This window comes from Cuculus canorus, chromosome 1 (assembly GCF_017976375.1).
Source record: "Cuculus canorus isolate bCucCan1 chromosome 1, bCucCan1.pri, whole genome shotgun sequence".
In the NCBI taxonomy this organism is placed as follows: domain Eukaryota; kingdom Metazoa; phylum Chordata; class Aves; order Cuculiformes; family Cuculidae; genus Cuculus; species Cuculus canorus.
This window is the reverse complement of record NC_071401.1, coordinates 66,739,570-66,765,164: the sequence shown is the minus strand read 5'-3', so window position 1 is coordinate 66,765,164 and position 25,595 is coordinate 66,739,570. Positions and strand designations below refer to the sequence as shown.

General features: G+C 40.5%; 1 protein-coding gene across 7 annotated transcripts in view; it reads left to right on the top strand.

Annotated features, from left to right (window-relative positions):
- Positions 1–25,595, top strand: part of IL1RL1 (interleukin 1 receptor like 1) — a 44,075-nt gene continuing 18,480 nt past the window's right edge. For 3 of the 7 annotated variants that reach the window (XM_054056361.1, XM_054056358.1, XM_054056362.1), the window contains exons 1-7: positions 1–158; positions 15,435–15,564; positions 19,887–20,000; positions 20,860–20,935; positions 23,625–23,826; positions 24,122–24,290; positions 24,378–24,540. In XM_054056361.1, the coding sequence (XP_053912336.1) occupies positions 20,869–20,935; positions 23,625–23,826; positions 24,122–24,290; positions 24,378–24,540 (601 nt within the window). In that variant the 5' untranslated portion in view covers positions 1–158; positions 15,435–15,564; positions 19,887–20,000; positions 20,860–20,868. Of the gene's footprint in view, positions 159–7,453; positions 7,523–15,434; positions 15,565–19,886; positions 20,001–20,859; positions 20,936–21,137; positions 21,585–23,624; positions 23,827–24,121; positions 24,291–24,377; positions 24,541–25,595 lie in introns of those variants that run through there. The other 4 variants (XM_054056364.1, XM_054056363.1, XM_054056359.1 and 1 more) reach the window with 3 other exon arrangements.

Genomic DNA, 25,595 nt, shown 5'->3' with positions numbered 1-25,595 from the left:
GGAACAACAAATGTTGGAGAAGAGCTTGAGAAATACTCTGTAGAGTCTGGCCAGCAACTGACCAAGTCAGCCATTCTGTCTTCAGCAGCGCAAAAGGAACCGCTGAAAATCTACCAACATCTTAACAGCGGGGAGCTGCCCCAAGCCAGGGCAGGCAGGTAGGTTGCTGCTACCTTCTCCCCTCTCTGCCCAGCCTCAGTGTAACCCCAGCTTTGGGTGACATTTCTGAGGGCTCAGGTGGGTATCCAAGCTGAAGATACCCTTGCTCTGGTTCTACACCTGCAAGGACAGCCTTCCAAGGGTGCTGGCTCCAGCTACACCTTTTGTTGCTGTCAGCTCAAAGCAGGCTGGCTTCCACGCTGTGGCTGTGTCATTTCTGTGCAAAGCCAGGGAATGGTGCCAACAGTGGGCAGGCCCCTAAAAAGAGCCCTTCCTGTAGACGCTCCCACATGAAGTCTCCCTCCTCTTGCTTGACCTCCCCTTACCAAGCTTCTGCAATTGTTGTAGGAACACCTTGCACTGGCAGGGTAATACATTTTGTCCCCACCAGCTGTTAGATAAGACTAGCTGGGATGTTTTAGTGTTGCAAGATTCAGAATGCAGGGGTGCCTGAATAAAAGCAAATGGCATTGTCTGAATTGTCTTCAGTATTTTGCTTTCTATTACCCTCTGTACCAGCAAACAAAATCAAACAGATATGAAACCTGCTGGATTTTCTGTAGTTTGTTTGGCTTGTGTTGCTCCAGCATTTCATGGCATTTTGCCACTGCCTATACAATAGGTTTCAAATGAAGCTGTGTATGTACAGTGAGATACTTTATTGTGCTTACTCAGCAAATAGACTTGGGCAGGCTGTTGACTTTCTCTCCTGAGAGTGAAAAAAGAGTTTTTGCTTTTCTGCACAGTCTGTCGTTACTGGTGGGAAAATAAGTCCCTAGAGTGAAGTATCAAAAGTCAAACACTGTTCTGTAAGCCTTAAAATAACACAGAGCAGAGTTTATTTCCATTCAGATATAATAATGGTGAGTTGGTTTGTTGCTGTTGCCTAACACAATTAACCACATCCCCCCTAGAAAAAAAATAGAACCCTCTTCCCTTATTAAGGTGACTTTGGACCCCGGGAGGTATTGAAACAGTCAACTTTTGTCTTGAAGAAAACAGTGTTCTCCATTGGTTCTTGCTTAGCAAAAACGCAACCTGAAATTACTAGAGAAATATTAGCAGCTGTGTGGCCATCCAGTGCAATTGGATATCAGCAGAGTTATGATGCTTTTTTGCTATTTTTCTGGCACAGTCTGACAGGTGCTTATTCCCCGTCCCTCACTAGTTTGGACTGTCCTACTCCCTCTGTCTGCACACACCCTCTCTGAGGCTGCCCTTTCTGTCACGCCTACCTCTCTGTGAAACCTACCCAAAGAACCAATCCAGCTGAAAAATAACTGTGTTTCTGTTGGTCCTCTTGGCCAGTTATTTCTTAGGCATACCTGTTTTCTGAACTCTTTGCCATGTAGGAACACAAAATATTGAGACAACTGATGAAGCCTTCTTCCCCCAGCTACAGGCAGCTTCGCGCTTGCAAGCTCTCATCCTACTCAGGGTCTTCAACCACCCAGACATATGCTGGAGAAGTAGCACAGCAAGCTGTAGGCAATCCAGGACACTCCTGGAGTGCATCAATGATAATTTCTTAGTCCAGCTGATAAAGACCCTCACCTGAGGAGAAGAATTACTGAATCTTATGGTCATCAATACAAGTGAACTCATCAGTGATGTTAGGATTGGTGGCAGCCTGGGCTGCAGTGATCATGCACTGGTGGAAGTCAAGGTCCAGAGGGATATGGGACAGGTGAGGAGTAAAGTCAGCACACTAAATTTTAGGAAAGCAGACTTCCAGCTCTTCAAGAAATTACTCGGTAGGACCCCCTGGGACATGGTCCTCCGAGACAAGGGAGCGGAACAGAGCTGGAAAATATTTAAGGAAGCTTTCCAAGGGTGCAAGAGCACTCAGTCCCCATATATAGAAAATCAGGCAGGAAAGGGAAGAGACCGGCATGGCTGAGTTGAGACCCGCTGATCAAACTAAAAAAGAAAAAGAAACTGCACAGGCAGTGCAAGCAGGGACAGGGAACCTGGGATGTCTATAGAGATGCTGCCTGGTTGTGTAGGGATGAAGTCAGGAAGGCCAAGGTGGAGCTGGAGCTGAACTTGACAAGGGAAGTGAAGACCAACAAGAAGGGCTTTTATGGGTACATCAATCAAAAGAGGAAGATCAAAAAGAATGTATCCCCACTGATGCCTGGAAATGGGGATCATGTATCAACAGATGAGGAGAAGGCTGAGGTATTCAACTATTTTTGCCTCAGTCTTCACTGATAACTGCTCTCCTCTTCCCTCCTGCATCATGGGACAGCAAGATGGTGACCAACGGGGTAAAGCCCCTCCCACAGTAGAGGAGGATAAGGTTCGTGAACACCTGAGGAACCTGAACATATGTAAGTCCATGGGACCTGATGAAATGCATCCCAGAGTCCTGAGGGAATTGGCAGATGTGGTTGCCAAGCCACTCTCCATGATATTTGGAAAGTCGTGGCAGTCAGGAGAAGTCCCTGGTGACCAGAAGAAGGGTAACATTATGCTCATTTTTAAAAAGGGTAGAAAAGATGACCTGTCAGCCTCACCTCTGTGCCTGGGAAGATCATGGAACAGATCATCCTAGAAGCTATGCTAAAGCACATGGAGGACAAAGAGGTGACTAATGGCAGCCAGCATGGCTTCACCAAGGGCAAGTCCTGTTTGACCAACTTGGTGGCTTTCTATGATGGAGTAACCACAGCAGTGGACACAGGTAACCCGATGGATGTGATCTATCTAGACTTCTGTAAAGCCTTTGACACAATCTCCCACAACATTCTTCTCTCTAGATTGGAGAGATCTGGATTTGATGGGTGGGCAGTTCAGTGGATAAGAAACTGGTCGGATGGTCATATTCAAAGAGTAGTGGTCAATGGCTCACAGTCCAGATGGCAGCCCTGTGTAACTCCTTGCCAGTAGACACTGCCTAAGTGGGAAATCCACATGTGTTTCTGGGGAGACCAGACTTGGAAGTGAGATCCAATAGGATTAGACAAAAAAGGCAAAACATAACAGACTCAGGAAATCCCTGGCACCAAGAGTAATTGGAGACTAGGAGTAGGTGGAGTTACAGTGTATTTTAGCTATGATCTTACTCTTTTTTTTCTTCATAGTCCTTAATTTAGAAAAAGTACTGAGCTAGATGGTCTGAACCAGCACAGTTGTTGTTCTGTTTCTATGACTTGAACTATAAATGCATTACAAGGATGGAGGTATTCCATCGAAATTTGCCACATCTGCCTTTTAGAAACGTACTTTCATGTCATTTTTTGATGGTTTATTTCCATAAATGGCAAGCCTTGGAGAGAATCATCTTGCCTGAATTGTAGACTCTACAAAATCCATAATTGTTTTTTCTTTTGTCTATTACTGCCTGTTCCTTCATGTCAGTAAAATTTGCCATTGTCTATTACATTGGATCCACAATTACTTTTTAGGCTTGTGAAAATTTGTCATTTTTCCAAGATTTCAGTAACCCCAACTTGAACCAAACAGTTTATTCAAGATCTGAGATTAACAGCGTTTGTAGCAGTATATTTATTCTTTTTCTTTTCAAGATTTAATGCTCTATCTGAAGGGACTCTGTTGGTGAAAACTAGCTGGGAATATTTTGCTAGAGCAGATTCTAATTCTTTTGTCATCACTATTCTTTTGCCTTAGTATTTGGAATATAAATATTTATTTTCCGATCTTGATGCAGATGATGCTTTTACTGCTTCCTATTGAATATTACATTTTGACTGAAAATTCTGGATGCTTCTTCCTTCTTATTAATTTACCTAGTCATAAGAAGTCAGCTTGTTATTTCCAGATACTCTTTGACTCAAATGAGCAAAACACAAAAACCATGAGGTAGTAATAATTGAGTATAATTGAGCACATTGACCTCCAGTGAGTTGAGTTGAGTCTGGAATATATAAAGAAAAGGAAAAAAGGGTTTGTGTAACTTCACAGACTTTTCTGCCTGTGTGTTTCTGGGAAATGCATGGACTACCCAGAAGTGCAGTTGTAACTATGTATTTGGAGAGTAACTTCTCTTAGAGCCAGTTTTTAGTCTCTGAATAGTTATGGCAAATACTACTTACGGCCTTCTTTTTAGCTATGACGAAAGGTGAAACTGTCTATAATAATGATGTGCAGATGTTATTGAATGGTAGGATTTTAATTCTAGGCTCTCTGTTCTTCAGCTCAAATCAGCAACAAACCCAACAATGCATCCAAAAAAAAAAAAAGGAAAAAAGAGAAAAAGAGAATCAGAATTTTTCATTTCCATTTTAGCTGGAACAACACTAGAAATATTTACTGGCAAATAGAATTTCCAATAGGGAGTCAGAAGTGACGTTGATGGAAAAAAAATTACAGATGGAAAACTGGTTGAACTGATTGATTTTTTTGACTGATTGACTGAAAGGAAATGTAGCTGGAGTGTACTCAAGTGTACAATCTCAGGAGTTTTTCTTGCACACAATCTCATTCCTCTTCATGCTGGCTAGTAAAGGTTATAGTAACATTTGTTACAATATTCAGTTTTGCATTTGGAACTTTCTTCTGAAATCTGCAGGGCAGAGATATGTCCCTACTTTTTAATGCTGTTTCTTGAAAATGTAGCTGATACGAATTCTGTTATGCTGGGTTGATATGCTAATCTTCTGTTATGATGAATATGCTGGAAAACGTGCCAGCATATTGTTAATTTTGTACTTCTTTTGCTAAGTGTACGTAGTTGAGATGTAGATTTAAAGCATTATCACAGAATTAATTTTGCTTTGATCTAGATTTTCTCATCAGACACTTTCTTGTAGTGTAACTCAGTATTTTCTGAAACTTCATAATAAACTTTTCCAAAAAGACAACACAAGCCGAACAGGATATTTTGATTAATAACTCAAGGTCTTAGTGTCTCCCAGCTATTTTTCAAGGAGTTTGTAATTCAGCAATTGCTTTACAGATATGTTTCCTTCATTGGCTTATCAGTCACAGAGTTGCTGTTCTAGTAATGACTACTTTTAAATAGTGTCTTTCCATCCTTTAGCATATGAATTCATAGAAAAAGAGTGCTTTTGCTAGTGATGTGCAGAGAGATTAAACTTGTTTTCTGGTTTCGTTTAGTATGATAGACTGCTGTTTCTGCTGAGCTTTTAAATTTCAAACTTTGTGGCTACCCAAAGGTCAGATCTGATGCCTGAGGTTTTACTGGGGCAGGAAACCAACCTGACAGAAACTTTATGCTGACTTTACAGTATTGATGAGCTTTGTGATAAAAGCAGGAGGGAAGTCTGTAGAAAGAGCTCTCCACAAAAGCAGTGTCATTCAGAAAACTTCTGGTTGTCTGAGCAAATTAGGAGAAATTAATTTGCATGAAGGTAGGATTGCTTCTGTAATATCCTGCAGAGCTTATGGGCAACGTCCTTGCTTGAATTTAGACATGCGGCCCTCCCCTCCTTTCCTGAAGGGAAAAGGATGGTCTAATATGCTTATCTGGTTAGTGGCAGAAGGGCCTCTAAGCCCTGCAAAGGGAGCTCTACTCCCTAAGCTGGCTATTCTTGACCCTTGCTGTTGACTTTAGAGAGAACTATTAGGAAATGCTTACTTCCATGATGTAAGCTGGCTATCTCTCCTCCAAGATAGAGATGCTAACAGAGCAGAAATAGCTCTGATAATACAAAAAATCTGAATGCCTGGTGTGTCCCTGCTCAGTTCTTCATTCCCGTACTAATCTTGTGGTCAGAGCGGTCATCAGGAAACTGGTGAACTCTTGCCCTGAAGGACAGTCTGCTCTCTGAACTCCTCCTAGGACACTTTCTGCTTTTCCTGAGGTAACTGGGCCAATTTGTACCAGGTAGAGCAGTTTTGCTTCTTGAAAGAAAATGTGAGGGATGTCAACACACTCAAGGGGATTCAGAGCCTCAGAATACAAATTTCTTATTGATGTCATATCCCACATGGCTAGATTCAAATTTAGTTTTGTCTGTTCTCTGTCTTCCCCATGATTTATAATCCCCAATCTGAGTCATCCCAATTTCAGTGGGCAGCTTGAAGGGTGCTTGTTGTGATGTAGAAGCTACTAGATACCTTCGAAGCTGGGTCTTCTGGTTTCTGGATAAGTGTTCTGACTGCAAGTCTTGTCTGGGCTTTGTGAATTGTCAGTCTGGGTTGTAAATTGTAAATCGTTTTATGTTGGTGAGAAATCTTTGTCCTTTCCAGAGGATGGGTCCTGAGTGTGTAGAGCTCAGTGCAGTGCTACTTAAGTGGCGAGTGAAACCAAAGAAGAGATCTGTGCCATAAAGTCTGTTTTCCCAAAAGGGCTTTTGACACTTCATTGAAACTGGGATTTGGAACATAAAATAATCTCTTGGCATAAAATAATAGGTTTCTTTGCTCAGAAATGCAAAATCTTGTCACCTCACATTTATTCTCAGTGCTCAAAATCATATCTCTTCTCTGGAGGAACTTTTTTTCCCATATTTCTGCATTTCTCTATATGAGAAAAGAATTTTGACAAAGATTGGAAATTTGTTATTGTGTGCTCCTTTTTTTTTTTTTTTTTTTTTTTTACTTTACCCCCCCGCATGTTTTCTGCTCCAAAGCAAAAACAAAGGGGAGGAAAGGAACAAGCTTTTTTAAAAAGCACAACTTGAGACTTTATGGGAACAGATCCCCAAGCTCTGCAGAAATTCCTGATTTCAGGGAAGAAAAATTACTCTTTTGCCTCTTAGCAGAATTACTAATCACGGTATTTGTGAGATGAAATAAAATAACTGATGAAATAGGGAATTTAAACTCAAGAGAGTAACCTCCACTTTTGTGTTTCTTCTGTTTCTCTATTAATGTAAGAAAATAAGAACTATCATACCAGCTTGCACAACCTCCCCTACCCCCAGGTCTTTATCCTATCGCTAACCAAAACCATGATCAGAAACAGGCAAAGGAGAGGATGATGAACCCTGTCAGTGTCAGTCATGTGGTATGGACATCCTCAGTTTAAAGCAACTTGTCACAAACGGTAATCGAAGTATTTCTTCTTCCTAAGTTCGAGTCACACCTTTTGAACCCATTTGTGCATCTACTTTTGACAACTAGTTTCTGTTTCTACTTGAAAGCATACTGTTGTATACATGCCTTGTAGCAAAGGTCCTCTCTACCTCTGCTGTTCTTACTGCTCTTTCTAGTAATTTTTTTTTGTTATTATTACTCGCTTTCCGTCACTGGCAACCAGAATTACATCCAGTGCTCAAGATAAGAATTTGTTGCATCGGTATAACAACATTTCCTGTTTTGTTCTCTGTTCTTTTGCTGTAACTCCTCAGAATCTATTTGCCCTCTTAGCAGCTGCGGAACAACAGGCTGTTTTCAGAGAAAATTCGAAATGACCCCAAGATGTCCTTAGCAGGTAGGGAAAGCTGATCACTTTCCATGTGTTTGTAAGATTATTTCTCTGAGAATAGTGTTTTGTGTAGATCAGGGTCTAGCAGTATCAAACCAAATAAAGCTAGAGGACATCTGATCTCATGGGATTTCCCATGAAAATTCATCAATTGTCCAAAGGCAATCGTTCTGCTACAGAACTTACTAACAGGGTGGCCTTTGTATTTAAATTATTTACACAGGAACTATGAAACTTCCAACATTTTTGTTGTGTCCTAAAGCCTAAGTCCTGGACTGGTGTGCCTAGGAGCACCAGGGGGTAGTTAGTATGGCTGTCAGGCTCTGGCACATGATGAGGCTGCATTGTGTTGGGGAGAGAGACATCTCTGCTCATGCCATAGAATGCTGAGCATACTCTTCACTGCTAGTGTGGGAGGTCTTGAGCAAATTTGCTTCTGAATCCTATTAACTGTAGAGCAAAAAGTCTAGGAACAGTTTGGCCTCTGGTCATGGACTCTGAGAGCAATCAGGCTGGAGTGCTTGAAACGTGTAGCTCTGGAAGGCACTGAGGTCCTCAGAAGCTGCTAGGAGACCATGCAAGTTCTGCTGCTGGCTGTGGAAATGAGCTGGGACAGAAATGTTTCTTATCAAACACTTCTGGATAAAAAACTAGACATGAACTGACCTCTGATTTCTGGCTGAATCCATGCTGAGGACTTGTATTTCCAGAGCAGGCATTGATTAGCTGTGGGTCAACCTCCTCACAGAGGCTCTGGGGGAGCTTGTGTTCCAGTGTCTCTGAGAGCTGCTCCCCAGAAGTCATTGATGGACCAAAAGTCTAAAGAATAAAAGGCTTTGAAAAATGTTTGCCTAATGTGGAAGAACTCCACTGTTCAGCACTGAATTCCTGTGTTGCTCCTGTTATGCTGCCTTACTCTCTACAGGGAAAGCAGGTGAGGTATGGCTTCTCCTGTATCTTCCCAGCAACTGCAGCTTTTTATAGGCATCTGTCAGATCACGTCATTGTATGCAAAGACCTCTCAAACCTGTGAAGTAGCCCTGGTGAAGACCTGCTTGTGATTAGTACAAGCCATGGTTGCACAACACGTTGTTTTCCATGTAGAATCCTATGAAAATTAGGAGTTTGGCCTGGGAGTGAATAGAAAGGTGAACAATGAATACACCAAGATTGTCTCATGCAGGAAGAGTAGGCATGGTGACCATGGATGAGAAGAAATATCTCCTGTTTAGACTCATGGGAAAAGAAGCATGTTTCCTGGAACAGCTCATCTCCCAAGTCTCACACGAAATTCTGTGGAAAGCTGCAGGAAGGTTTTGCATACACAGAGGAGTTTTGGTTAGTGAGGAGAGAGAAAAAGTGTATTAAGTTTTTACTTAATGAAAAAAAGCAAACCTGAAACATCACATAATAAGTGCTGAAAGGAACTCTGTGGGCAGTTTAGTGTCTTCACCGCATACTGTCTATATTCTCAATATTTCACAAGCTGGTCAAACTGGGTGCATACAGTGTTAGAATAAACAGCCCAATTGCTGCCACATTTTGTCCTAGTTTCCACATAACCAGCTGCTGAGAGCCAAGAACAGAGAACATGTTCGTGCTCATAGCCCTGCCTGCTTTGACAAGTGCTCTAAGGCCTAAGGATTAAGGATCTCTGCACTCTAGGAGAGGACTCCATGCGGTCTGGACATCTGGCTGATTCAACGATAGAAAAACTAACAAAAACATTGATTCTTTTTATTCTAGAAAAAAGAAATTGGGTGACATTTTCAGAGGAAAAGTTTGGAAGTTCTAGTTTTTGTGAGAAGCTTGAAGACAAGGCTGAGATACTTAATGCCTACTTTGCCTCAGTCTTTAATAGTAAGGGAGGTTGTGCCCTCTGTGTACAAACCCAGGAGTTAGAGGAGCAGAATGAGCCTCCCATGATCCAATAGGAGGTGGTTAGAGACTTGCTTGCCCAGCTACACACCTACAAGTCTATGGGGCCGGATGGGATCCACCCAAGAGTATTAAAGGAGCTGGTGGATGTCCTCTCGAAATCCCTTTCCATCATCTTCCAGCGGTCCTGGCTGACTGAGGAAGTTCCACTGGACTGGAGGCTGGCTGATGTTGTGCCCGTCTACAAGAAGGGTTGCAGGGAGGATCCAGGGAACTACAGGCCTGTCAGTCTGACCTCAGTGCTGGGGAAAGTCATGGAACAGGTGATCTTGAGCGCTATCATGAAGCACACGCAAGAGAACCGAGTGATCGGGCCCAGTCAACATGGGTTTACGAAAGGCAGATCTTGCCAAACTAACCTGATTGCCTTCTATGAGAAAATGACTCGACTGCTGGATGAGGGAAAGGCTGTGGATGTAGTCTTCTTGGACCTCAGTAAAGCCTTTGACACAGTTTCTCACACCATTCTGCTTCAGAAACTGTCATCATCTGGCCTGGACAGGCGCACACTCTCCTGGGTTGAAAACTGGTTGGATGGCCGGGCCCAGAGAGTGGTGGTCAATGGAGTTAACTCCAGCTGGAGGCCAGTCACAAGTGGGGTTCCTCAGGGCTCAGTACTGGGTCCAGCCCTGTTCAATGTCTTTATCAATGACCTGGATGAAGGCATTGAGTGCACCCTTAGCAAGTTTGCGGATGACACTAAGCTGGGAGGAAGTGTGGATCTGCTGGAGGGTAGGGAGGCTCTGCAAAGGGATCTGAACAGGCTGGACCGGTGGGCCGAGACCAGTGGCATGAGGTTTAACAAGGCCAAATGCCGGGTCCTGCACTTGGGGCACAACAACCCTATGCAGTGCTACAGACTGGGGGAAGTCTGGCTAGAAAGCTCCCTGGAAGAGAAGGACCATGGGGTGTTGGTTGACAGCTGACTGACCATGAGCCATCAGTGTACCCAGGTGGCCAAGAAGGCCAATGGCATCTTGGCTTGTATCAGAAACAGTGTGACCAGCAGGTCCAGGGAGGTTATTCTCCCTCTGTACTCAGCACTGGTGAGAGTGCACCTTGAGTACTGTGTTCAGTTCTGGGCCCCTCACCACAAGAAGGATGTTGAGGCTCTGGAGTGTGTCCAGAGAAGAGCAACGAAGCTGTTGAGGGGGTTGGAAAACAAGTCTTATGAGGAGCAGCTGGGAGAGCTGGGGTTGTTTAGCCTGGAGAAGAGAAGGCTGAGAGGAGACTTTATTGCTCTCTACAACTACCTGAAAGGAGGTTGTGGAGAGGAGGGAGCTGGCCTTTTCTCTCAAGTGACAGAGGACAGGACAAGGGGTAATGGCCTCAAGCTCTGCCAGGGGAGGTTCAGGCTTAACATCAGGAAAGAAATTTTCACAGAAAGGGTCATTGGGCACTGGAATAGGCTGCCCAGGGAGGTGGTTGAGTCGCCTTCCCTGGAGGTGTTTAAGGGACAGGTGGACGAGGTGCTGAGGGGCATGGTTTAGGGAGTGTTAGGAATGGTTGGACTCGATGACCCAGTGGGTCCCTTCCAACCTAGTGATTCTATGATTCTATGATTATTTCTAAAATATTTTAAACTTTCAGGGAATGCAAGCTCCAAGTTGCAGCCAGATCTGTTAGTAAATATAATGAGATAATGATCACAGAAACTGTTCTTCTAAAACCCAGTCCATAGCCTATAGATAAACCAAGACATTTTCTTAAATAGTGATTTTATCAAAAATATAAATACTTTTTACAACTAAAGCTCTGCTCATGCATGCTGTCAGTACGTCATGACTCTTCTTTCATCAGTAAGACATTAACTTGAGTTACTAACTACATTAAGAAATAAACACCATTGTTTAGCAAGATGTTATTGCGAACAATATCTTTTATCAGCAAATTATCCTTAATAACTGGAAAAATAGCCTTGCTATTTCCAGAAAATCCCAACTCATTTTAGTTGTGTAAATCAGTCAGAACTCTGTCTTTAGCATCTGACACGATTTCCAGAATGTCATGCATTTGTAGAAATTTCTTCCTAAGAAATTGTGTAAAAAAAACCCAACTTAATCTCAGGAAAGACATTAGATAAGAACAATAGTGATGCGCTGAATAATCCTCTGCTCCACAGTAATGGGAAATGGAGTGGTTGCTGCATAGGAGGAGGGGAGAGTTAGCTGTAAGGTCTGGGCCTTCTGGAATTAGTCTTTGCTGTCGCACCAAACAATGACCTCTTGGATCTAATGGTCTTTGACTTAAAATTTGGAATATTTCACTTAGACACATCTTGTCTGTGCCCTGAAGTTATTTGAACACAGGAGGAGTGGTTTATTGAGCTATTCTTTTATGACTAAGCTTTGGATAGGTTTCTTGCCTGAAGATACTTGACTGTTTAGACTCACTTTCAACTCTGTACTGTAAAGCACTCTGACATCCCAGGACAGGGCCATCTGTGGGAATGGACAATCCTAGAGGCTCAGCAGAGTATTTTTATTTCCATAAGAGCAAGAGATGTACTGCACCGATACTCTTTCTGGTGGGCTTTGTGTTGACCCCATGGGAATCTAGCTGTTGGCCTGGTGACATTCAGAACAGCTGCTGTTATTTTAATTCTGACTGTATTGAGCCTCTATGGGATGGCAGTACAGCTGCTTTCTTTTTGTGGCAAGGTGTGGAGCAGACCAATTGAGAACTTCTTTAGAAAAGGAATGTGGTTTTAAGATAAAAATGGCTTTGGTGGTGGTATTAAGATTTTTGTCTGAGTATTGTCCTTAACCTGTCAAGGATAACTATCATTGTTAAGACCTTTTATAAACTAGTACTGATCAAATAGCTTCACAAGTAATATACTAATATATGACTCAAAGGTAAATGCATACCAGACACACTAAAAAGGGCAAATATCATTATTGTTACTTTAGCCAATTGCTTCCTTCAAGATACTCTCACCTCCATTTCGTATCCTCTGAACGTTAATACACTAGTTGGCAATGACACTGGAGCTAAAAAACAGATAAGAGACTTAATAGCTCTGTCTTAGTGTGATGAAGATAAAAGATGAGTATGATGAAAATATTGATGGCTTTGTAACACTTACATTCTTATCAATCCTTTCCTGTCCACAGACATACCCTCACCTAACTTTGTCTGCGACCCTGCCCTAACAGTTGACTGTTAGGCCAGCGGGCTTCACCATTCTCTCTATCACTCCCCCTTCAGGTGGAAGGAAGTACTATTAAAGTACTGTGTCTTCTTGGAATAACTGTCTTAATCCGGTCAATAAAAGGAACCAGCAGAGCTATCTGGGGACCAGTCCATTTGTCTTTATCATGATGTCAGTGGTAACAGGACTGCCTGATTACTGATAAGGATCAGGGACAAATCTTACCTTGAAAGGAGAGGAGTCCATCCTCTGCAGAACATTATAACCCCTGAAAAAAATCTAATTTCCCTTTTGCAAAAAGTATGAGGTGCCTATGCAAGTAAGGCACCACAAATAGAGGACCAGGAAAGACACCGTGACCTCAAGTAGGATGGATCCTCACCAGCTGAAACACATTAGACCTACCATGGTATGGACACACCCCACAACAACTTCCCTTGCCATCTGACCATTTGCTAACTCCACCAGTGTTCCCTAGGTTAGCCTCAACAAATGTGGGTAGTGAAACATTCCCTGCCAGGGTCACTTCTATCTTGGTGTGCCTTAGCGTGTGTAATGACTGCCTGTGAGTAGGGTGCAGAAAATGTGCACAGCGATAATTTTCTGGCTAGTAGAGGCAGGTATTATACAGCCAAGGATAATATGCCACTAGGCTAAGTACTGTTTCTAGGAGTAGAGTGAATCTGGATATTGCTGAGTTGCTGTTTTCCTATCTCTGCTTTTTATCTCAGGATTTTATCTTTTTTCTTTGTGTTCATCATCATTTTTCTTCTTGCATGCTTGAACCCCTAACTCTTACAATCTCAATAACTTAATTTGATCTGGATTTTTACTTTCTGTATCTAGCATGGCTTTAATTGCATACTTCTTACAGCTCAGGAATAATTTTGCCAACACAGTTGACTTAAGTTCATACAGCCATGGGGCGCCAAAACCATCCATTGAAACACAGACAGCTCAGTCTCTGGCCCATTCCCTCCTAGGACTAGTAAGCTGTCTACGACATCTCCTAGTACTGGAACCATCTATAGCATCTTTATTCCAACACCAGGCTTTTCCCTTGAAGTCTAACACCTAGTGGCAGCTCCACTGAGTTCCCAGCAAGGTCTTCCTGTGCTTCACTACCTTTCCTGTTAGAAAATTTTTCCTTCTTCCTGCCTAACGATACCCCGTTTCAGTTTAAGACCATTACTTCGTGATCTCTTAGCTTGGAGAACAGATGATTCTCTTGCTTGGTGGAATACTATGCATACGGGTTGTCAAGGGGACATAGGGCATCTAAATTATCAAATTTCTTGATGTATTTCTGTAAGCATAATTTTCCATATAATTTTTGATAGAATTTTTGTAGAAGCTGAGCCAAAAGTTATGAAGCATTCAACATTGATTGTAGCTTCTCAAGAGAGCTGCAAAATGTTTTTTACTCAGCTGGTAACTCACCTTTAGCCAGGACCTCATTTTCTCATCTGCATCCTGATCGGGGAACAATTTTGGCGTGGAGAACAGACTAAGGTGTGAAGTCCTCTTCTGAGGTAGGGAACAACACAATGAGCATCTCTGATTTAAGATTTAGTGCGCTTTATGGTAGAGGAACTAATTTTGTATCCAGGCAATGGAAGTTAGCTCAACCTGAATGGATTTTACATTTCTCTGAAGTAACCTGTCACATTGTAGTAAGAGGATGCTGAATCTAGCACTGAACACACATAGTTACTGCAGACTTTTTGCTTCAATCTCTAATGAATTGTGTCTGAAGTGACAAATGCTTTGATTTCAATGAAAATACACGAACCTGAGGAGGGTTTGTGAGTGAGTTTGTGAGTTTAATGACTACATCTTTGTGTACTGATGTGGAGTTTCTGCGTACTGACAGAAAGGTCCCAGGAACACAGGAAATGATAAATGGTATTCATAACACTGCCAGGGAAAGATAAGGGTTTGAATGACCATGGTATAAAATTTTCTTGCTAGGTTAAAGAAAGAATGAATAGTTGGTTCTCAAAATATCTTTTATGGGTTGCTCCATTAGGATGATTTGTCCTCTGGAATTTGGCTGATTTAGTACCAAAATTACCCCTTTAGACTGGCTGCTGCACAAGAAGGGGACAGTTTGGGACCTTTGGTCTCATGGGTCTAGGTCTAGTGCTGATGCTGGAAAGACTGCTCAACTATCTCGAGCACTGCTGACTAAAACTGTGTTTTCTGACATCCAGTCAACCGTATGGTCTCCTGAATACCTGTTCCTGTGGATCACTCTACGCTGTGTCATCTCTATCACTGCCTCTTGCTCTTGCAAGAGTGTCTCCCTCTCTCTCTTGCTTTCCCAGAGCTGCTTCTGGATTTTCCATAGAACTGCTCTGCCCCTCCAGCCTTCTTTTCACCAGAGACTTAATTTAGCTGCTGATGCAGCAGCCTTTTTTTTATTTATCAGTTCAACTTCAGTGCAGCAGTTTCCTTCACTAAAAACTGTTCCTGGTGCTCCAGGGACTTTTAGATCTGTTGCTCCGGAAGGCAAAACTTGTCACTTGTTTAGAAAAAAAATCTGTTTCAAAGCACCCTCTGTCGGCTGAGTTACCCTTCTTTGTTCTTCCCAGGCATGTGAGAAAGCCCATAACCAGCCAGCAGATTTACTGCAATACAATCATGCTAAAATGGAATAATTTGTCATTAAAGGAAAATTTTTGTTATTGGTAATAGATGTCTGATTAATCAGAACTATAAGATGTCAACTTTGATAGGTACCTGAGGTTACTACAGTAATTTGCCCGTTCTGCTCTGTTCAGTGGGAGGTGTCTCAAAATAAACCTGTTTATCTTGCCTCTACAGATATGAACTGCACACGCCAGATCAAATTAGTTCCCAGTAATATCTGGTACAAGCCACAGCAGAGAAATCAGTGTAAAGAACCCAGACGCAGAAAACAAGCCACTTCTCTGCTTTCTGAATTTTACAGATGGTAGGTTGAATTTTTATACTATCATTTAACCAAAAATAACTGGTGCTACTGGAAACAGTATGAAATATTTTATGAAGTTTATTTCTGTTCATTTATACTTCTTTATCTTAAGAAAAAGTATTATATTAAAATAAGATGTACACTTATGGTATAGAGAAATAATTTTGGAACTGGCATAAAAACTTATAATGAAGTGTATTTGGAAATGGATTTGTCCTCAGTCTTCTGGCTGAGAAGTTCAGTAATTTTTCAAAGACAGAGAAAATGCCACTGTGAAATGGATTTTTCAGAGTTTAGTATATTTATCTAGATTTTTTGCTTTAAAATATTTTATAAGAAGTAAGTGTATATAAATTCTAGTCTTTCTATACTTAAATATTGAAATTCCTAAATTTTCACTTACAGCTGTAACTATGTTATCTACCATGAGTGCTACTTCTGGGGTAAATTCAAAGTTACTTCTGTTATTTTAATAGCTTGTTTTAAGTCAGAATTGGCTTTCTAATGAAAGTAACTTTCAACATGTGAATGAATGAATTCTATGTCTTAGTAAACAAATTTCAAACAACTGCTATTTAACAGTCTGTCTATATTGTAAAGTGTGTTAAGCTTTTTAAAGTAGAAATTAGAATAACATTCCGAGTTTCGTTAGTATGCAAGGTATGGTAATTCTATAGTGTTTGTTCACTTACAGAAACAGTAATATAAACAGTTTGTTAACAAATAAAATTTTGGATAAGAAATCACAAATACGTTACATTGTGTTGCTTTTGGAGAAGCAAGGAGTTAAGCCCTATAGACTACTACTTCTGCAACAGATGTAGGAGGTTCCCAGTTCGTTCATCTTCCTTTGATAGTGGATCATTAGGGGCTAAGTTTTAACATAATCAGGTAGTTATACCAAATCTCTGTGTTTGTAGCTAATGCTTTTCCAGCATCATACTGAAATTTTCCTTCAGAACTTAGAATTAAGCTCATAACATACAGTTATTGTGAGCTACAGGAAGACAGAGATATATGGAAGATGTTTACTTTTTTTTTTTCCCCTGAATATTAGCAATTTAAATTTATTATATACTGAGGACCCAAACATCTATTATTATGCAAATTTTACTTCAGACAGGTATAATAAAGCATAAGTTCTAAATAAATCTGCAAAAGCAGAAAGAAAACTAAACTATTTCCAGAAATTATGGCCTTTGTCTCTCAGTGCTTCAAGCTATGGGAACTTCTTCCTTTGGACTGTGGGATGTGAGGTGTCTTAGCGCCTTTGCCTTGTGCCTCATAATACCCTTTTTAGTTGACATAAGAAACACAGATGTGTGAATACTTTAGTTTTGTTTTATGCAGAGTAATGCCGCAAGCTGTAAGACACTACTGAACCAGTCCTTCTCTTGCTATTTGCAGTCTAAAACTGCAAACTCTGACTCATTTTTTTTTATTGAGATAATTTTGCAATTTTCTGCTGGCTTTGGAAAATGCAAACAGAATCACAGTGTTCTTTTAATTGCCTACGCTCTTTGTATTTTCAGGAAACATTCCTCTTTAATTAGAGTCCCATATATTGCATGTATTTGCATGCACAAGCCAATTTGCTGCCAATACATGGTAACTTTAACATGTGGGGAAAAATCAATGAAGAAATCATCAAAGTTAGGTGGAAAGAATCTGTCTATTCAGCACAACTATTTTGCACAATTTTGGTGTAGTACACATACTGGTAGGCCAGTATGTGTAAGGTCCCTCAAAGACATACTTTTCCAAGAAATAGAAGGCTAAATACAACAACTGGCAAGTGCGATGACAGACAAATACAAATTTCTCACTCCTTGATCATTCTGGCACTTGTTTGAAGAGTTGGTGAGGGCGGGTAATGAGAGGCAGTTGTCTCTTGCTGGAAAAAGCTTTATCTCAAAAATGGAGAAAGCACATCTTCCAACATTTTATTAATCACCTGCATTCCCTCTTGGGCTGCAATAGAATTTGCAATAAGGGACTCACCAGTGTCTCCAATAATGGTATCAGTTGTTGCTAAATACAAAATAGACATGTACAAATAAAATATACAATAAGAAATAATTTCAGATAATCTGTATATCTTGTTTATGAAACTGATTTTCCTTTAAAAATCAATCATTTTACTTTTTGTCATCCTGTTGAATTATCTGCTTGCTTAAACAAAATAGCTCTAAAAAGTAGGAGGACAGTTAGTATAACTGCTGTTGTACCTTGTTGGGGGCAAATAAGTTCATGGACAGAACAAACACTTGGAGCGAAAAGGTTCCCAGCAGAGAAGGAATATTCAGAATACTTTTTGCTTGTATTTGATTAGTTAAATACTGTAATGATAATAAATTCTATTTCTTATTCAGCTTACAGATCTTCACTTAGCCCATTCTTAGGGTTGGTTTGGAGACTTCACCGTGGATGTTTAGTTGATATAGATGTCAGATATATTTCAATTGTATGAACTAGACCTGCTGCAGCTAGAGTTTTGCATATCACTTTAACTCATGTGTGTACACCTACATATATTTTCCATACTGTGGCATCAGACGCTGAATGCCTACAGGGCTCTGGAAGGCTGCATAAATACCCTTTGGAGGGATTCATCATCCCTTGCTACACCAGTAGTTCTGACTATGTATATCCCCTGCTGCATTCCCAGATGTATCAGGCAATCCCAGATGTATCAGGCAGCCCTTCTCCAGAAAAAGTGAGCCATTCTAAGCATATGTGGATGGACAGAGGACCTTTTAGGAAGAAATGCCAATGCTAAGTAGCAGAGTCAGAAGAATCTAGGAATGGTGAGCTAGTGGGAATGATCAATAGTGGCTCTTGTGAGCTGCAAGTGAAAAAAGTAATTTTGTTAAAAAAAGAAAAAGTGAGACATAGGCTAACCAAAGCTGAGTTGAAGCAGTAACACATAGTGAAAGACAGTTAACTGTGAAAATAAGTGGGGAGTATGAAGTGGTGTTTCAGAGTAGATCTATATCATAACAAACCTAAGTGAAAACAAGTCAAGGAAAATCAGTTCTCAGAAAGATCAGAGATAGACGATGTTTTTTCAGTTTTACCCAGAAAGACAAAAATGGAACGGGTAGATATTTCATGGATTATGGAAATGAGGTGTTCACTGCAGCGTGCCAAAGGAACTTTCACCGCTTGCTCCTGATGGTGCTGTTCAAGAAATTGAGAGACCATGTATCTATCAAATGTTGCCTATATCAGCTGAATAATGATCTTGTTTCCAAATATGTGCAGGACATTTGCTCTTTACTCTTCTTTCTCAGGACAATGTTGACCCACAAGTCCCCAGGTAGTTTTTCAACTGTGACTGAAGTATACATTAGCTGATGAATGAAGTCAACAGGGCTACTGGCAAATACACATATGTTTAGGTCCTGTTTTGGATTCAAGCCTCTGATAATCAGGATATGTGAAACTGCTTCCCATTCCCATCTGCCAGTCTAGTTTGCTCCCTGGTAATGTCAGAAGAGAAGTTCTAGGAACAATCTTTCTTCTATAAATGATAAACAGTGTTGGTGCTGTGGATTTTGTTTTGTGTTCTTTTGCTCTTTATCTTTCTTCCCTGAGGGCCTACCCTGTCCCAGGTCACTCCTGAAACTTCTCCTGGGCCAGCTCATCCTGGGCAAAACTCCTGATGCTTGTTGTGCTGAAAAGTGCCTTCTAAAAATCTATTAATCTGGCCTAAGATTTCCTTAAAATTAAAGAAGTTGTTAGAATGAATATGCTTCTATGTGGTGCTTTTCTCCAGCTCTGGGAAAGAGAGCAGCTACACATTGTTTCTAGGGGCTCCTGTCTGGTCACGCACTTCCCGTAAAAGGTATGGCATCAGCCTTGTGTTGACATTAATGCTGGAATGCTGGTTTTTTTAGTCTAAACCTCATCTTTTCTCTGATTTGTGAATATCCCTGTAGAATACCTACACTGAAATTCTCACACTTTTCCAACACTAAATTTTGTTTTTATTAATAAGAGTTTAAGAAGAAATTCCTGCATTTTATTAACACTTCTACAAGAAGAAACTTTCCATATCAATACAAAGCTGATGTCATTTCTGGAAGTTCAAAATTGGGTTTGTTCTGAATTTCAGACTTAGCAAAAACATAGGTCTTGATAAGGCCTGTCCATGTTTGTTTAGTCTGGAAATCTTGGCACTGAAATAAAGATTCCTTGCAGGAAGTATGACGACAGTACTTACCCTGCCTGTACATTTCTTGCCTGTTTTTCATTTCTCCTCGTGTTCACTATCTGAGAGATAAACTAGAATTTGTTTCTAACTTGATTTCTCTTGAAAGCATATCTGCCATCTGTAGTACCACGGAACCACTTCTTCCTCATACGCAATAGTAGAAGGCACCACTCTGTGATCTACAGTGAAGGACAGCATTCAAGAGAAGGGTTTATTAATAGTAAGTAGAATCCCTACATCTGGATTGCATGTCTGCTGTCTCCTGAGATATTCCTACATGAGGTCAATCTAATGTCCACAGAAAAATAGCCTGTTTCTTCAATAAAGGGCTTTGCTGGAGAGCATGTGAGCCACACTGTAAGGTGTTAATTATAGCAGTTGCATATCAATTAGACACAAATGAAAGCTTCAGTGAGGCATGGAATCTACCTAACTGCTGTTACACGGGTATAACATACATTCCTTTACCCATTTTTCCAGTCCATTTCTTCAGTAGCCCTTTGGGTTAACTTTGCTGATGCCATTCACCTGCTTTAGTTATTACTGATTAACACTTACCTAGAGAAGTTTTGTCACTGAAGAACCCTCCAATTCCATAGAAAGGCAAAAAGCTGTTATGCACCTAGGCAGTTGGTTAGATGTGAGGTTAATTCAAAGCCAAAGTATATATTTCCAAATCTCAGATCTATCCTTTTATGAATCAAAGTAGAATTTTTCCACACTTGACTATGAAGAGAAATCCAAACTACATTTAGCTTCCTCAAAAAAATAAGCAACCAAGCAAGAAGAGGCTTCTACCACGGCAGAGTAATTCCCCCACCCCCTTTAAACTAAGTCATAACAGTAGTTTCCATGGAACATCAACTATTGCATTGATTGTAGGACAAGGACCATCATCTCAAAGCTGCAAAACCACTGCTAAACACACATACACACAGTCTATACAGAGCAGCTCACATGATGCATATTATAGTATATGAATACGGTTTTCTGTTAGTAGATGTGCATCAGTACCACAGCAGTAGCATAACTGATGCAGTCAGAGTATACTCTGAGATACTATTTTCTTTTCCTTTTAGTTTAGAAATATGATGGGGCATGTACATTTGATCTTCCTGTCCGCCTTCCTCCTGGTTTCCGTGACATCTGAAACATGTAAGTTACATTTTAAAAATACTTTCTGCTGAGGTTTATACTATAGAAATGTGTAGGCTGTTTCTAAATTGGTAATTTCTTAAAAACCTAAACTACAAACCCACATCAAACTACAAATCACAGCTTAAAAACTAGCTTTATGTGTTTTCTCTGTATATTAAAATGCTCTGACTGCTGTCCATTTCTGTGACATTGAATCTAGGTTGTACTTCTACTCCTTGACATCTCTGCAAGCAGAAGGAGAACAGTCTTTTTCAAAGGATTCGAGAGTAGCTGTTGTTCCAGGCCCCAGCTGGGCAAAGTCTCCAAGAGCATGCCTAAATTGCACTGAACAGGGCATATATGTATGCACCCTGCTGGACATGGGACATAACTGGACACTTTGCTCACTAAAAATGCTGGGTTTGGGGGAGTTAATACACAAGTGCAATGTAACAACATTTCCCGGTACGCAGGGGATATTCAAAACAGTAAGCTCTTTCTGATGAGTTACCTCTGCTGGCTCAGCTATATAATGCTGACCAGTGCTAATGAGTGACACGGCATTGCATAGCTGTCACGCGATTCTAGTCCCCAGCTGAGCTGCTTATTTGCCTGAAGAATGCTGTAAGATATGATCTTTACAGTATGAACACTAAGTTTCAAACAGGTAAGATTTACTAAGAGGACAAATTCTGCTGAAGAATTTGCCAAGATAATTTTCACTGATGTCGCTGAGTTTAGATAATGCCTTTCATTTTCTGTGTACCCTCTCCTCATCTATTTTTCTCTGAAGAAAGCTGTGTTTCCAATGTGTTCCTCCTTTGGTGGGACAATGCCTTCTTTCCTGACACCCCTCATATGTCCCACTGTATTTGCAAGGCTTCTAGGTGGGAACGCTGTTAAAATGCCGGGCTTGAGCATACTCATAGCTGATGTGGGTAATTTAATTACCTGAACTAGTAAGTGAGGCAACATGTAATGTCAACAGAGAAAGACCACATTTTTAGAAAGAACCTGACCAGAAGCCAAGTGTGCACCATGTAGAGAGTCTCACCACCTGATTTGTGCACCAGTGTGTCTAAAGCCAGAAGGTGGTAATAATCCCACAAACTGTCACTTTGATAGAGATTATCTGTTTTGTTTAGCTGTTTGGTTACCTGCTCTCATTTTCATTCTCCCTTAGGTACTGTAACTCTTCTTCTGGTCTCTCTCTTTGTCTAGACTCCTTCCTTGATTATTTTCTCATCTTTCTCTTCTCCAAAATGCAGTCTAATTTTCAGATTAGTGTTTCTGTTATAGAATCATAGAGAATCATGGAATCATAGAATAGTTTGGGTTGGAAGGGACCAAAAAGATCATCTAGTTCAACCCCCCTGCCATGGGCAGGGACACCTCCCACCAGATCAGGCTGCCCAAGGCCCCATCCAACCTGGCCTTGAACACCTCCAGGGATGGGTCATCCACAGCTTCCCTGGGCAACCTGTGCCAGTGCCTCCCCGCTCTCATGGTGAAGAAATTCTTCCTTATGTCTAGTCTGAATCTGCCCCTCTCCAGCTTATACCCGTTCCCACTCGTCCTGTTACTAGAAGCCTTTGTAAAAAGCCCCTCCACAGCTTTCTTGTAGCCCCTTCAGGCACTGGAATGTTGCTATAAGATCTCTCCAGAGCCTTCTCTTCTCCAGGCTGAACAAGCCCAACTTTCTCAGCCTGTCCTCGTATGGGAGGTGCTTTTGCCCTCTGATCATCTTTGTATCCCTTAAATCAGCTGTCAGTTCACTATTCAGGTGCCTGGGCACTTAAATATCTGTCAGAACTGCTTCATCCAAGCTTCTCTGGCCCAGTTTCAGTACTCAAAAGTAGAAATATTCTCAGTTAAAAAAAAAAATAAAAATGACTTGCTCCCAACACTTTCCTTTTTCCCCCTTTTGTGTGACTGTGTGTAGTTTATCTTCCTACGCTTCTTATTTGCCTCATTCCTTTCTGTCATCTTCTCACCTTCCCATCAGATTCTTTGTTTCAGTCTGTTAACATTTCTTTTTTTTTTCTTTCACATTTTTGTGATCTTAGGAGAGAAACTGTCCTTCCTTCCTTCCTTCCTTCCTTCCTTCCTTCCTTCCTTCCTTCCTTCCTTCCTTCCTTCCTTCCTTCCTTCCTTCCCATATGATCTTATCTAGAGGCTGCCTCCTTTTCCTATTTCTCTTTTCTATATTAAAAGGCATTTCAGGAGCTCTTTTCTGTTGTATAAATAAATATTAATTATACTGAAGGAAGGAAAGCTAAGTTCATTGAACAGCATAAAAACCAGTGCTTTTCTTTGTATTTAAATTCCTGTTTTGAATAAACCCAGGATTTCAAGCAAGATTTGCATGAAAAGTTCATTTCAAGAAATCACTGTTTTTCAAAAAAGAACTTACTTTTTAGTGCATCTTTGGTTTGAATATAGAGAATTTTTTATTTTTTTTTCCCCTTCTGTCCCACACATCAGTTACTTTTTTTGTGAACAAATGGCTCCATAACTCAAGGTAAACAAAAATTTTTTTTGAGAAGTATCCATTGAGAATATTTGCTCTATGTAGTATCTGAAAATTCAAGAAAGGTAGTTAGAGGAAGATGATTGACCTAACGATCCAGGAATGCCAAGTTCTCAGCTGTCTTAGTGGGGCTAAGGTTTAATTAATCTGAGATATTTGTCTTTTAATCATTTGCAGTTGATGCAATGGAAGGTGAGGCTTTTACTATAAAATGTCCACGATGGAGTCCATCTGTGAAAATCACCTGGTATCACACCGTTACAAACAAAATGATTCCTACGGAAGAAGAGGGATCACAAATATTTTCCTTAAACCAATTTCTTTGGTTTTTGCCAACTTCTAGAGAGCATTCTGGAGACTACACTTGTGTTATACATTTGTAAGTGCAACATTGAAAAGTGAAAGGCGTGAGACTGGAAAAAAACCCTCATATTTTAATAATACAGTCTAATGTTTGTCTGTGGGAATGATGCCATTATTTTCATGTACAGTAATTGATGTAACTTTTAATTCTGCCATTGTTGTTTTCATGACAGGCTGTTAAAAATCAATCTGTGACTGAACTACAATAACCATTCATATGTTTATAAACCAAACCCCACATTTGTAGCAAATATTTTGTCCATTCCATATACAAATACTGTCATTGACATACCTTTATTCCATTTTTAAAGTTCAAACAATAGCACAAAGTTGTACAACATGAGCGTGCAAGTGCATCCATACAAGCAAGGAGTATGTTTCCCAAGTCAGATTCGTTACCCCAATGACACTGGAAGAGGGAAAATTGTTTGTCCTACAATTGACAATTATAAGAATGCTACTATCATCCAGTGGTATAAGGTAAATAAAACCCTGATTGTGCCAATTGTAGGTCATAATACTCTGAGGATGTATTTGCAGCCAAATAAAGGAAGTTTTCTTTTCCAGAACTGCAAACCTCTTCAGGGAGAGAGATACTTCATGGCAGAAAATTATGTTTATATTAGCAATCCAGGAAAGGAGGATGATGGTTATTATACTTGTCGTTTTACCTACATTCATAAAGGAAATGTATTTAATGTGTCAGCAACAAGGATTTTTATAAGTAAAGGTAAGATGGTCATTTTGTAGCTTGCTAGGATAAAAAGGACTGATGTCTACTCAAAGCAAAAGAAGTTCTTTTTGTATATTAAAGAGAAGAAGAGTTTCTGTTGGTTTGCTTCATCTTCTTAATGAAACTTTAGACCAACTTTTTAAAGTGAATGTGGTGGATGGGAATCCAAATGGAGCAAAATGGTGGTAAAATCAGACCTGGTCAAGTTCAGCTTATTGCAAAAACCCTCTGACAACTCTGGTTACAGAATATGGTTGGTAACACATATTTCTGAAATGAAAGGTCTCCTCAGTGGGGTGCCACAGAGCTTTGCTTTGTATTTGCTCAAGGCAAGAAGAATTTGTAGCTGGTGGGTATCATCTCGTGATTATTGGATCACTGATGTGTTGATAGCCTACAGCTCAATACATTTCGGTTCATCTTGATTATCTAGCATTTATTTGTTAGTAGGGAAGAAAAAATATTTAGATTTGTCTTGAATGAAACAAACTGTGTATATATATATATTTATATACAGAAATGAGTGGACTGTCTTTGTTATTTTAAAGTCAGCCAACATGGCTGAGATGCGTGGAGTTTGGGGTTCCTCTAGGATGCAGTTTTCTCACATAGGCTTTGTATTTGCATGGTGGTCAGGGGAAGAGCATGCAGCTCTTCAATACAGCTGTTCCAGACTGTATTGACTTGCAAGACTTCAAAATGTGTCTTCAAATTCTTCAATCAGATCAGTAGAAAAACAGTGAAAAGAATAGGTGAGGTTTCAGAGGCGGGAAACTTGGGTTTCATTGCTTGATGATTTTGGTTTTGGGTTTGTTTTCCCCCCTAAAAAAATAGATAATGTCAATTTGTGGACTGACGTCAGACCTTTTTGCTGTGGAGAGGCACCAGCTTTGTGGGTAGAATGCAGATTTGGAATGTAGGAGCCTTGGCTCGAGTTTTTGCTGCTGTGTCCAAATCTCAGTAGTGGAGTTTGTTCTTATCGTTCTGCACTGGACAGATTTGAGCTGACCTGAGACCTAGTACAGTAGCTGAGGAAGCATTGTACCTTTCTT